The sequence below is a fragment of the Sorex fumeus genome, unplaced genomic scaffold (assembly GCF_029834395.1).
Source record: "Sorex fumeus unplaced genomic scaffold, SorFum_2.1 ptg000009l, whole genome shotgun sequence".
Lineage (NCBI taxonomy): Eukaryota > Metazoa > Chordata > Mammalia > Eulipotyphla > Soricidae > Sorex > Sorex fumeus.
The window spans coordinates 11296117-11308592 of NW_026606066.1; the positions used below are offsets into that span (position 1 = coordinate 11296117).

General features: G+C 43.6%; 1 protein-coding gene across 3 annotated transcripts in view; it reads left to right on the plus strand.

Moving 5' to 3' along the window:
• The window catches only part of TANC1 (tetratricopeptide repeat, ankyrin repeat and coiled-coil containing 1), a 262094-nt gene that overhangs the window by 125879 nt on the left and 123739 nt on the right, over positions 1-12476 (plus strand). For all 3 annotated transcript variants that reach the window (XM_056110165.1, XM_056110166.1, XM_056110167.1), the window contains exon 4: positions 10583-10774. In XM_056110165.1, the coding sequence (XP_055966140.1) occupies positions 10583-10774 (192 nt within the window). The remainder of the gene's footprint in view (positions 1-10582; positions 10775-12476) is intronic.

Genomic DNA, 12476 nt, shown 5'->3' on the forward strand with positions numbered 1-12476 from the left:
AGCCTGGATCCGGAAGAAATCCTTCATAAGCAGTGATTGGAGTGATGCTTTTGTACTGCCAGGGAGTACTAAAGAGTGCGGGAAGCACCAGAGATTTGGAGAAAGGTGTGGATTGGAGTCTCCCAAGAGCATTCAGAGAGAGCATGGCTTTACATGAAATTTAGCTTTTAAACTTAGAGCCCTCAGGAATGGGAGAGAATAAAGAACAAATTTCAGTTGGTTAAATCACCCAGTTCATGGTACTGTTCACACCAATCTAGGAACAATGCAAGAAGTCTGTGGGCAACCAGGTTCTGATTCCTCTGAAAACCTCTTTAGTATTGTATCTGTTAAGCTTTTTATTTATTTATTTATTTGTTTGTTTTTGAGTATATGCTTGCTTGTGATCATTTTTTCTTACACTAGCAACTTTAAGTTTCTTTTCCTTTTATGTCTCATGCTAAGAAATCAAACATTTCTAATACAACTGACCACCTTTTTGCCTTAGTGGTTCCCCGTCCCACAGAAGTACCTGGGGCAGCTTTACCTGTCAGTACTGGAGTGTTTTCCAAACACTTAAAAGAAGCCCAATGGGATGGGTTTGGGCTGTCTTCTGTGTAGGCCTGGGAAAGTACTGCTAAGGCCTGAGCCAAATTGCAGACCCAGCAGAACCAAATGGTAATATACCCTGGGGCAGATAGGACCTGGGGACCTGACTGGTGAGTTTATCTCCACAGGAGAATGTAGAATATGAATTCCAAGGAGATTTAAAATGAACACGGCCAGGATGCATTTTAAGTGATCATTCAGCATCCAGTCCCTGGACACAGCAAGGCCCAGCAGCTGCAAGAGTTAATCCGCTTACAGTGCAAAGTGAAAGCAGAAGCTATTTAGGGTGCTTGATGCCTAAACATCTCTCTCAGATCCACTTCACTTGTATGGTGACAGCATAAGGTGTGACTGAAAGAAAATTAATGATTGCTGGGCCCTGGCACCTCCCAAATGGAGTGTTCCAGGAGTGCTGTGGAGCTAATTAAGCAACCAGCATGGAAAGTGGAAATAGACAAGGGAACAGGTTTCTTCTCACCGTGGCCTGGTGCTGCGTAGAGACCTACATACTCTATTTTTGGTTCTCCCTATTCAGTGTTTGAAATGACATCACATTTTAAAGCTCATCCTAGTAGTCCTTTCTCAGAGGAGGTAGGGCTGAAAACAGGGTAACCTGGCTTCATTCTAACTGGCTCCTGCCATTTGCTGGTGCCCTCAGGCAGAATGCTCAATGTTTTCCAGTGCCTCAGTTTTCTCATCAGCATTGGGATGTGATATGATATCACCTACTAAAAACCTAAATGATAGCACCTACTAAACAGGGTAATTGTACAGGTAAGAGTTTAATAGGTGGGCCGGATCAATAGTACAGCAGGGAGGACGTTTGTCTTGCATGTGGCTGACCCAGGTTCAATCCCCCGCATCCCATATGGTCCCCCAAGCACCACCAGGAGCAGGAGTAACCCCTGAGCATTGCTGGGTGTGACCCAAAAAGAAAAGAAAAGAGTTTGATAGGTAGGAAGTATCTAAACACCTCTTTGAGCTTCTATAAAAGGATTTATTAAAATAGTCCCTATTGGGGTTTGGAAATGGCGAGTTTTTCTGGAGTTTTATATTCTTAAAGCCCAGAGACTCTTGTATAGTTCAGTACCTTAAAGCAAAACTTTGACAATTGGAGAGGAAGTGTCAGTCTATTTATTCACCTGTGTCGAGATAAAGTACATTTGGTTCCATACCATTGAGTACAAAGACTAAAGCTGTTGGGGATGGAGCAGTCCAGTGGGCATGTGGCAGACCCTGGTTCAATCCCTGGCATCCCATATGATCCCCTGAGCACCTCCAGGAGACATTTCTAAGTGCAGAGCCAGGAGTAACTCCTGAGCATCTCCAGGTGTGGCCCCAAAATAAAAATAAAGCTGTGAGAATAGTACTCATCTCTGATTTTATTTTATTTTTTTATTTAATGACAGGGCTGGAGCGATAGCACAGCGGGTAGGGCATTTGCCTTGAATGCGGCTGACATGGGTTCGATTCTTCCATCCCTCTTGGAGAGCCCAGCAAGCTACCTAGAGCATCCCGCCCACACAGCAAAGCCTGACAAGCTCCCCGTGATATATTCAATATGCCAAAAACAGTAGCAATAAGTCTCACAATTTGTTGTGAGATGTTACTGGTGCCTGCTTGAGCAAATCGATGAACAACAGGAGGACAGTGCTACAGTGCTATTTAATGACAAAGGGATGAACTTGTCTGATTGACTGTGTTTCTCTGTACTCTATGTTAGCTTTCTCAACCTTGTAGTGTATTGTTTGAGAATTAGTCATGCCATATGACTAAGGGTTTGGAAAATTGCTTCTTTGGACACTTTCAAGTTTCTTTTTTTTTTTTTATGTAGGAGTACACTATTTATTCAGCCACTGATTAGGCTGATTGAATTTTGCATGAGCTCCACCTTCCTTCCCCCCCCCCCCATTTTTTATAATTTTATTTATTGAATCAAAGCTTTCAGGGTTAAGTCTCAGTCATACAATGAAACACCATACCTTCACCAGTGCCCATTCTCCACCACCAAAAACCCCAGTATACTCCCAACCCACACCCTCCCGCTACCTGTGGGGCAGATGATTTCCAAATCACTCTCTCTATACATTGATCACATTCAACATTTTGACACCACAACCACCATTATTATTTGGTATCTTACCCCAACACTTACACCTGCCAAAAAGGCAACAATAGACAATTTGTTTTCTATTGCTGGTCATGAATAATATATGATGTTGAGCGGTTGGAGTAGTGGCTGCACAATTTTGAAATTCTGAAATTTTAACAATTAAATCTGGAGAAATTCCCTGCCAAAACCTGCAAGGTTCCAAGATCTGTTCCTGAGTCTCTGGGATCTTGGCCATTAAGCAGCTTGATCAGGAGCCAGAGAGGCCGTTCGTGGGTGGTGACTCACAATCTCGTTGGGGTTGGGAGGAAAGTGCTGGCTCCACCCCCATCCCATGAGACCCTGCGTGTCTTGTCATTGCGGGCCCAAACCTGACTGTCCAATGGCCTCTGGCAGATGGCGGCCACCAAGCCACCAAGGGGGAGCAGGCCAAAACACAAAACCTATTCCCACCTGGGGTGGCCCAGAGCCGGTAACCTACTGCGTGGCCCACACACATTTCTGCCAAAAGCCATCGGGTTTCAAGATTTGTTTCTGAGACTCTGGGATAATGGCTGTTAAGCAGCTTGATCAGGAGCCAGAGAGGCCATTTGTGGGCGGTGACTCAGGGTCTTGTTGGGATGGGGAGGAAAGGGCCGGCTCCACCCCCATCCTGTGAGGTCCCGCATGTCTCGTCACTGCGGGCCCAAACCTAACTGACCAATGGCCTCTGGAAGATGGCGGCCACTGAGCCCCTAGGGGGAGCAGGTAGAGGGACAACACCCTTTCCCCCCTGGGATGGCCCGGCAACAGTAACCTACTGTGTGGCCCACACGCATTTCTGCAAAAGCCGCCGGGTTTCGAGATTTGTTTTTGGGTCTCTGAGATCCTGACCATTAAGCAGCTTGATTAGGAACCAGAGAGGCTGTTCATGGGCGGCGACTCAGGGTCTCATTGGGACGGGGAGGAAAGTGCTGGCTCCACCCCATCCCGTGAGGCCCCGCATGTCTCGTCACTGTCACTGCAGGCCCAAACCTCACTGTCCAATGGCTTCTGGAAGATGGTGGCCACCAGGCTGCCAAGGGGGAGCAGGTGGAGGGGCAGCACCCTTTCCCCCCTTGGGGTGGCTTGGCGATGGTAACCTACTGTGCAGTCCAGACTCATTTCTGCCAAAAGCCACTGGGTTGGCCCAGCACTGGTAACCTACTGCAGGGACTGGACGAATTTCTGCCAAAAGCCATTGGGTTTCGCGATTTGTTTCTGAGTCCCTGGGATCATGGCCGTTAAGCAGTTTGATCAGGAGCCAGAGAGGCCATTTGTGGGTGGTGACTCGGGGTCTCGTTGGGATGGGGAGGAAAGAGCTGGCTCCAACCCCATCCCATGAGGCCCCATGTGTCTCATCACTGCAGGCCCAAACCTGACTGTCCAGTAGCCTCTGGAGGATGACAGACACCAGGCTGCCAGGGGGAACAGGCCAAGGCACAAAACCTATTCCCACCTGGGGTGGCCTAGCACCAGTAGCCCACTGCAGGGACCAGATGCATTTCTGCCAAAAGCCGTTCAGTTTCGAGATTTGTTTCTGAGTCTCTGAGATCATGGCCGTTAAGCAGTTCAATCAGGAACCAGAGAGGCCCTGCCTTCAATTATATAGCTGAACCAGAGGTGATTTGTGGGTGTGTCTCCCACATACCTAACTTTTGGCCATTTACTTTCATGGTGAAGTTTGTCCTAAGTTTTGGGGGTCTGGCCAAAGGCACAGCACCAATTTTGGGGTATCTAGAAGTCTGAAGGAGCCATGAGGCTGCTGATGCACTCACCTCACAGGTACAGATTGACCTGCTGGCAGCACCATACCCCCTTCAAGTTTACTTTAGAAAATTCATATTAACAGTCAGTAGTTCTGGCTGGACACTTGGTGAGAACCTATAAGACTTTAAATGGTTTAAAGTGCTTATAGTTTCAGAGAGAACCATCACATGATGCCAGAAATGATACTGAATCTGTGGGAGGAAATCTTTCCAATTTTTCTAGGTTTCTGTAAATATAGATGAATTATATGGTTATAAAACCTTATGATGAAAAATATAGTTAAACATTAGTACACTCCTAGGCAGGAACCGCATAAAAGATGCCTTAACACATTTAGTGCCCTAGTTTAATGTGTTGCACAAGTCTTGCGTTCTGGAACTGAATAAGCAGAACATCTTTTCTCAGCTTCCATTTACACCCCCCCCCCCCAGCCTGACCACTTTAGTGGCGTAGTAAATGGAAATTTCATTTCCGAACTCTATAGCCCTATTTCCCTCAATGTCTAAGCTTGCCCTCACCTTTCTCAGCTCTACTCATCTATTCTTGCTGAAATATACTCTTTTATCTTCCTGTTCTTTCCTTTTCCCTTTTTATTTTTCATAAATAAGGCTGGTCTAATCCTGTACTCCATGTACCATGTACTTTTGGACATTACCATTAAACCATAGTCACCTTTAAACATTTACCATCTCCCAGATTCCCATTTTTTTCCTTTATGAATTTAAATGTCCCTTTACTTTCTGTCATAGTGGAAAAAATGCAGGTAAAGAGCTATTATGGAGTGATAGCACAGCGGGTGGGGCGTTTGCCTTGCACGCAGCCAACATGGCCGACCCGAGTTCGATTCCTCCGCCCCTCTCGGAGAGCCCGGCAAGCTCCGGAGAGTATCTCGCCCGGACGGCAGAACCTGGCAAGCTCCCCATGACGTATTCGATATGCCAGACACAGTAACAACAAAGTCTCCAATGGAGATGTCACTGGCCCCGCTCAAGCATTTTGCCAGTTAAAATATGTTTACTGGATTGCTTTATACAGTTTAGTTACACCATCTTTGCAAACTTAGACTAGGAATTACATATCTTTTGTGTGTTTGCATGTCTACATGTTTTTTTTCTTTGTTTTCACTTTGGGTCTTATACCTAATGGTGCTTGATAGTCCCTCCACACAGGTCTCTGAAATTGATCGATTTTATCTTTTCTCTCACCCCTACAAAGGTTGTTCATGCTGATTTCTTACAGGCATTCAATATTCCAGCCTCAATTCCACCACCACTGTCACCTTCCCTCCACCATTTTCTTAATTTTCCCACCTACCTCCCAAGCCTGCTCCCATTATACAATAATACAGAAGGTCGACAATAGTTTATTTTATATTGCTTGTTACCACTATATGGCTAATTGAATGATCAAAAATTTTTTTTAAAAATCCAAAATACATAGTACTTGAGGAATCTTACAGTATTGAGCACTGAAGCTGGGCCTCCTCAATGCAGAGCATGTGCTAGAGTTCTTTGAGATATCTCCCAGGCTTATATTTATTATGAATTATATTGAACTATGGTCTTATGCCCTTTTTGACCTTTTATGATTTTTATTTTTTTTTGGTACTTGGACCATACCTAGTCATGCTCAGGGCTTACTCTTTGCTCTGTACTCAGGGATCACCCCAGTCATGGTAAACTCAGGACCATATGGAATGCTAGAATGCTAGGGATCAAAACTGGGTTGGCCACATGCAAGACTATACTCTCTTACTCTCTGTACTATCTCTCTGATCCCTTTGGTCTTTCATTTTTGAAAGGGTAGACCGGAGAGAGAACCCAACATGGTGGAGTACATACTTTTCATGCACACATCCCATGTTCAGTCCCTAGCACTGCATGGCTGTCGTCCACTATGACCACAGATCCCTTCAACCCCCCACCCCCCTTCCAAAGACAGAAATAGCTCCTGAGCACTGCTGGGTGTGGCCCCAAATCAAAAATAACGGGTAGGTGTGTATTTTTGTGTGAATGATAGGAACTGTATATGACATGCAAAGCCTTGATTTTACCACAAAAATACACTGTCCTCTGATTCATTGAACTCATTAAAATCTGTGTCTGTTTGGGGGACCTTGTTTTGCTGCAAAGTGAAGTTTTCACGCACATAGAGTTATGAATATGTTACAACTTGAGCTGACTAGTTTGGGGTGACTTTGGAGAGCAGTTCTAATTGGGTCCCTGCTTCTCATCGTTAACCCTCAAGTCCCAGCTCTCTGTCTGTGAATCTGCAATTGGAATGGCTGCTCTCTGAGATGAAAAGCACATGGGAGAATGATGTTAGTGTCTGTGGCATATAAATGTTCAGTGGAAACTCCTGTCAGCAGAACAAGAGGAGGCCTGGTAAATCAGGGTAGAGGATAACAGGATTCTCTTACACCAGAGCGGCGTCTTCTACCTCTCAGCCTGCATATTTCTGCTGCAGCAAGGGTTATTGAAGTGTGGTTACCATCACTTAATAGAGGTGGGTATAAATAGGTCACAGTTAAAGGGAAAACCATACATCCCAGGCTAAAAGAAGAGTGCCAGCCATGCTGATTGTGCAATGAAATGTTTTTAATTCCCCTTAAACCTCTCTAAGCATCTGCTGAGGAATGTTAAATCAACTGGAGAGTTTCTGGTGTCATGTTGCCCAGAACTTATATTGTGTAGCTCTTATGGATGCCCCGAAGAGATTTTCATTTTCTATCACTGTCGTCATCATGATGTGCTTGCACTTACTTTGACCTGAACTCCTTTGCCCTGGTGCAGTTAAGCACCAGGCTCCAGAGTGCTGTCTCCTGCTTATAAGCCGCCAAATCACCCCACTTACTTTCTGCTGCCTGTCATATGTGAAACTTCTTTCCCTGCTTTATGTCTTTCTAAAATAAGAAGCTGGAAGTTGGGGGTTCTTAACTGTCTTTGAAAAGCCAACCAACAGAGCAACATGTTTGGGACTGATATTCAAGAGAGATGTCAAAATAAACTTAAAATAGACACCCCTCCTTCCCAAACCTCATCTCTATGTCCCATTTTATTGCAGACCACATAAAATCAAAGTGTTGGAGTGCAGCTGCTCCGGAGAAGTTCCTCAGGGTTATGGCATGCTTTAGAAACTCATCCCCCACACAATTTTCAGTTAATGAAAATATTTGCTTTGCTTGATTAAAAACAAAGTTTATGGGCAGAGTTTATAATTGAGAAGTGAGTTCTCTCTTACCATTCAGTTCCCAGAATTTCTTGTAGCACTTTTGAGAATTCTGTTTGTTTTTCTTTTCTTTTCTTTTTTTTTTAAAGGAACCCTTTCTTAGAAATGAGCTTTACATTTTTATTCCTGGAGTTGTCATGATAAATGTGTGTCTCAATATTGTGTCTCCATTCAGACTGAGGGATTTGACATCTAAGTTTTATTTATTTGTTTTGGCTTCGGTCAGGAATACTCATGCACGAGTAGAAAGACACTTCCTGCCATGCCATCCTGTAACCACTTACCTATTCAGATCTCATTAAAAAATGTGGAATGTTAACATCAGTGCAAGTCTGCAAAGGATCTCTCTGCCCACTCATGTCCTATGCTATGCTTGCTGAGGTCTTACATGTCTCCTACTATATTTTGCTTAACCATCAAGAATGAGATGACTGGGTGCCATTCTTGTGGGGAGCATACCTGCTAACATTCTGGAGATGCAAAATATAATGGGGACTGGTCAGGAAAGCCTGGTGTTAGACCAGATTAAATAAATGCTCCTACTCCTTTTTTCAAGTCTTGGCACAGTGGGTATTCAGCCGCAGAGATGCTGGTGTACCCCCCTGTTCTGCCTTAAGACACTTTTCATTGCCAGACAGCTGAAGCAGGGGCAGCTGGGAAACTTCATGCCTTGGATCAGGACACCAAGGAGGTGTTTTTGGAAACACTTTCAGCTCATTCATGGCAGTGGTGTAAGAAAACTCCTGCCTCCTGGGAATTGGTGGTAGTGGTGTTTTAGCACGGCATGCTCAATGTCAGTGCTGTTCACGTGGACTTAGGAGGTAAGGATCTAACTCTTGCCTGCTTCCCTCCTTTAGGGGCAGATATGGTATTTGCCTTGGGTGTTTGCATGTATGTTCTTGTTTTTTAAAATTTAATGACAATTTCTTGATTATTCTGGTTGTTCAAATGCCAGCCATTTGGGAATTTAGTGGTACATGTTTCGTTACCCTAGTTTGTTAAAACCCCTTTCAAGTGTGCCTGGTCTGGGTGACACAGAAATTACCTTTTTTTCGTTGCCAGCTCTACCCATTACAGAACCAACCCATGGATTTTCTGTTCTCAACTCTCTAGTTTTGAGTTACCTTTCAAAGTCAGGCATGAACCTGTTTGCTTATTTAAACCGCCCCTCCACCCTCCCTGGTTGTGGAAGGGGCAGCTCTGCACTTCACCGTGCCTTCTAACGTGAAAAACATGTACAAGGACGCAATTTGGAACTTAATGGTTTGGATCTTATCCTGTTTGAGCCTTGTATATAAGGACCTGCAAAGATTGAGTTCCCACCTGACTAGACAGCTTTCAATTAAAAGCCAGACCTTGAATTTTCCAGAGTCAGGCACAGGAAGGGCCACTTGGATGACCTTTGTGCGAAAGGCTCATTTGCTTTCTGGGGGGAAACTTTCTAAATCTTTCCAGTTCTGCTGCTTGTAATTTAGAGCTTGAAGATTCTCCAGTCACTCGAGTAATGTTTGACCTTCTCTCCTTGTACTTCCTCAGCAGTTTTTTAGTACATAATCATACACCCCTATGGTGTATATGGTGATGGGGAAAGAGCAATAGGAGGAGAGCCTGTTAATTGGAATAATTGGACTGGCTGAATCCCAAAGCCTCCCCCACCTTTTTTTTCTGGTTTGGAAAGACTGTTCTGAGACTACATATTCTCTTCTTTGTGTCCTCTCTGTGCTTAAGTTGCATCTTCTTATTTTTTAGCATCTGGCTGCCATAGCGTGTGAAATTATACCATAGTAAGCTTGTGTTTATAGGGACTCAATACAAAGGGCAACCTGCTTACTAAGAAAACTGTGGTTCTGACTCATGAGTCAGGGTTTGAGTTGGTTAGGTTGTATGTTTGTGTGTGTGTGTGTGTGTGTGTGTGTGTGTGTGTGTTTGGGTCACACCTGATGGTACTCAGGGGCTATTCCAGGTCATTTTTCATGGGTCACTGCTGGAGTGCTTGGAGATTGAGTCAGGATCTGCTGCATGAGGACAAGTGCCTTAGTTCCCGTATTATCTCTCTGATCCAAGTTGGTTGAGTTGTAGAAGGCTGGACCTTGTGCTGTGGTGTGCGTGGGATGGGTTAGTGAGAGTCATGAGGGCTGCAGGGGAGGAGAATGAAAGTAGGCAGACCATCCATTAAATATTCACTTAGTGTTTATGGATCTGTTTTGGGGCCACATTCTGCTATGCTTAGGAATTTACTCTCAGCTTGTTGCTTGGGCGTTAACTCCCAGCCCTATTGGGCATTCTTGCTGGAGAGAAACAGTGGGAGACCAGAGAAATCTGGGAGGAATCTTGATCTTTGGATCTCCTACTGTGGCTGCTCTAAAGTTAATAAACACTACACCCTCCTGACCTTACCTTGACTTCAATCACAGCTTCTTGTGGATCTTTCATACCTGATTTTCATCCAGTTCCCGGACCAGTTGTTAGGAATAAAAACAGACTAGTTAATAATGGTACAAGAAGGGGCATGAGGCAGAATTCATGAGTGCGTGAGTGGTGAAACTTGAATTTTCTGTTTGGGTAATTGTACTAAATGATTAGAAAAAAATTGAAAATCATTCAACATACACATATTCTTTATGGAGAGTCTAACCTAGAAATGAATTCTATTCTCAGAATAAAGTTCTTGGGCCAAGGAGGTGGCTCAAAGGGCAGCAGTGCATGCTTCACCTACCCATGCACAAGCCCTGAGTTCAGTGCTAGACACTGTGTTGTCCCCAGCACTGCCATATATAGCCCAAAAACAAACTGAGAAAGAAGTAATTTGTATGCACCACGATAGAGGCAATCTGTGTTTAACCAAAGGTTCTCTTCTCTTTGCTCCAGGTGACCTGGGTACAGAGACTCTCCCCGCGGCCCTGGCCCCCTGTGGTGACTTTTCCGTGAGCAGCCTTTCCACAGCAGAGGACACCTACAGGGTGAGCTTGGCCAAAGGGGTGTCGATGTCTTTGCCTTCATCTCCTCTGCTGCCTCGACAGTCTCACTCCATGCAATCAAGATCAAACAAAAAATCCCCAGGTAAATAGACAATACCACCACACCCACACCAGCAGTCTTGGTTACAGAAGTAACACTTGTGGTGAAATGAAAAACTTCTGCCCACCCCAAATCTTCTCAAAGGAGGATTCTCTATTTTTTTAGTTTGTTTTGTTATAGAAACTTCAGGAAGAAGGAATTTTGCTTTTGAAGTTTTATTTGAATAGGTTGACCTCTTTAGTTCAGTCAGCATCTAAACTGTTTTGAAATCCAAGGGAAGACTTTACAGAGACTCAAGATCCTGTAGTCTGTTAACATTAACCAACTTTTTTTTTCTTGTGCAGGAAAAAAATTGGGGGTGCTTTAAGTTCACGGGGAAGAGAGATAGGTCTCCAGGCATGCTTTGTATGGAGAAGGCCTGGGTTTAGTCTCTGATTGGTCCCCCAAACACAAGGGAGGACCCTGGGCAAAGATCTGGGAGTAACTCCCATGCACCACTGGGTGTGGCCTAGAAAACCAAAAAGAAAATAAACTCATGGTGGTACACTGAAAGGCTATGAATTTTGACAAGTGTAATTTTTCTATTTACTCCCAAGTGGTATATACTAATATATATTTTCCAATACATTAGTATTTTGATTGCTTTGTTTGACATTCAGTCATCTATCCAATTTTAGTGAAATGCATACTCGGAAAGGGAGGAAGCAACAGAATGGATTACTTGTATAAAGGATTTTGTTTTCCTTCATTATTACAGTTTGCACTTAACCAGTAAAACCCCAGGTATTACTTAACTTTGAGAGGTTATGACTCAGATGAGAGAAAAAGCCTTTCCAAAATGCTTACACCTGGAATCATAAATGTTCTTTGATCTTGTAGGTTTGCTTACTGTTTGTTTACTGAGGGAGGACAGGATAATTTGGCATCTTATTGATCATATGCCAGTTAGAGATTCTTCTCATTTACTTGTAAGCTAGCTTGGAATCTATTGTAAGAATGCCTTGGGGATGTGAAATTGGTACATTTTCCTGGTTTCCTGAATATTTGTTATACTGGAGATGTCATGTGTATTATTTCTGAATTAGTTGGTGCATGCTTGCAGTTTATGTACAGGTCAAATTTAAGAAGGCAAATTATAAGATTCTAAATGTTAGAAATGGTGCTATTAACTATGAGTGAGTGTCCACAGTCTCTATTGTTCCGGAACAGTCTTATTGTGAACAGCTTTGTTTACAGTTCAGTCATTAGTTGGAATTTGGAAACCTTTTTGGTATGAAATGATTTCCTGTGCCAAGGAATTTGACCTGTTTATCAGTATTTGGGGGAAATTCCTGGAATATCTTTTTTTCTCTTTGCCCCCCGCCCCCCGCCACTGTTATCTCTGTAAGATTTTTTTCTCTTCTTTCAAATCTTAGTTCCCACACTGCCTCTCTTTTAAGGTTATTAACCATTAGAGTTACTCTCTTTTTCTATGAATTGTACACCACGTTTTATAAACTGTGTCACACAGACCTTTTTCTAGAATTAGTGTGCACATGTTTTTCCTGTATCTAATGGTGGAAGAAAGACATGATATTTAAGTACACCTCATCTATATCTAACAATAGAATTTTGAACCAGTCTGGATCCTAAGGGATTGCAGTATAAGGTAATGTCAGGTGCAGAAATTTGACCTTTAACCCATGTTCCTGCCAGTGAAATAATGCTTAAGGATTGAGAACACTTCAAAGACTACAAAATAAAT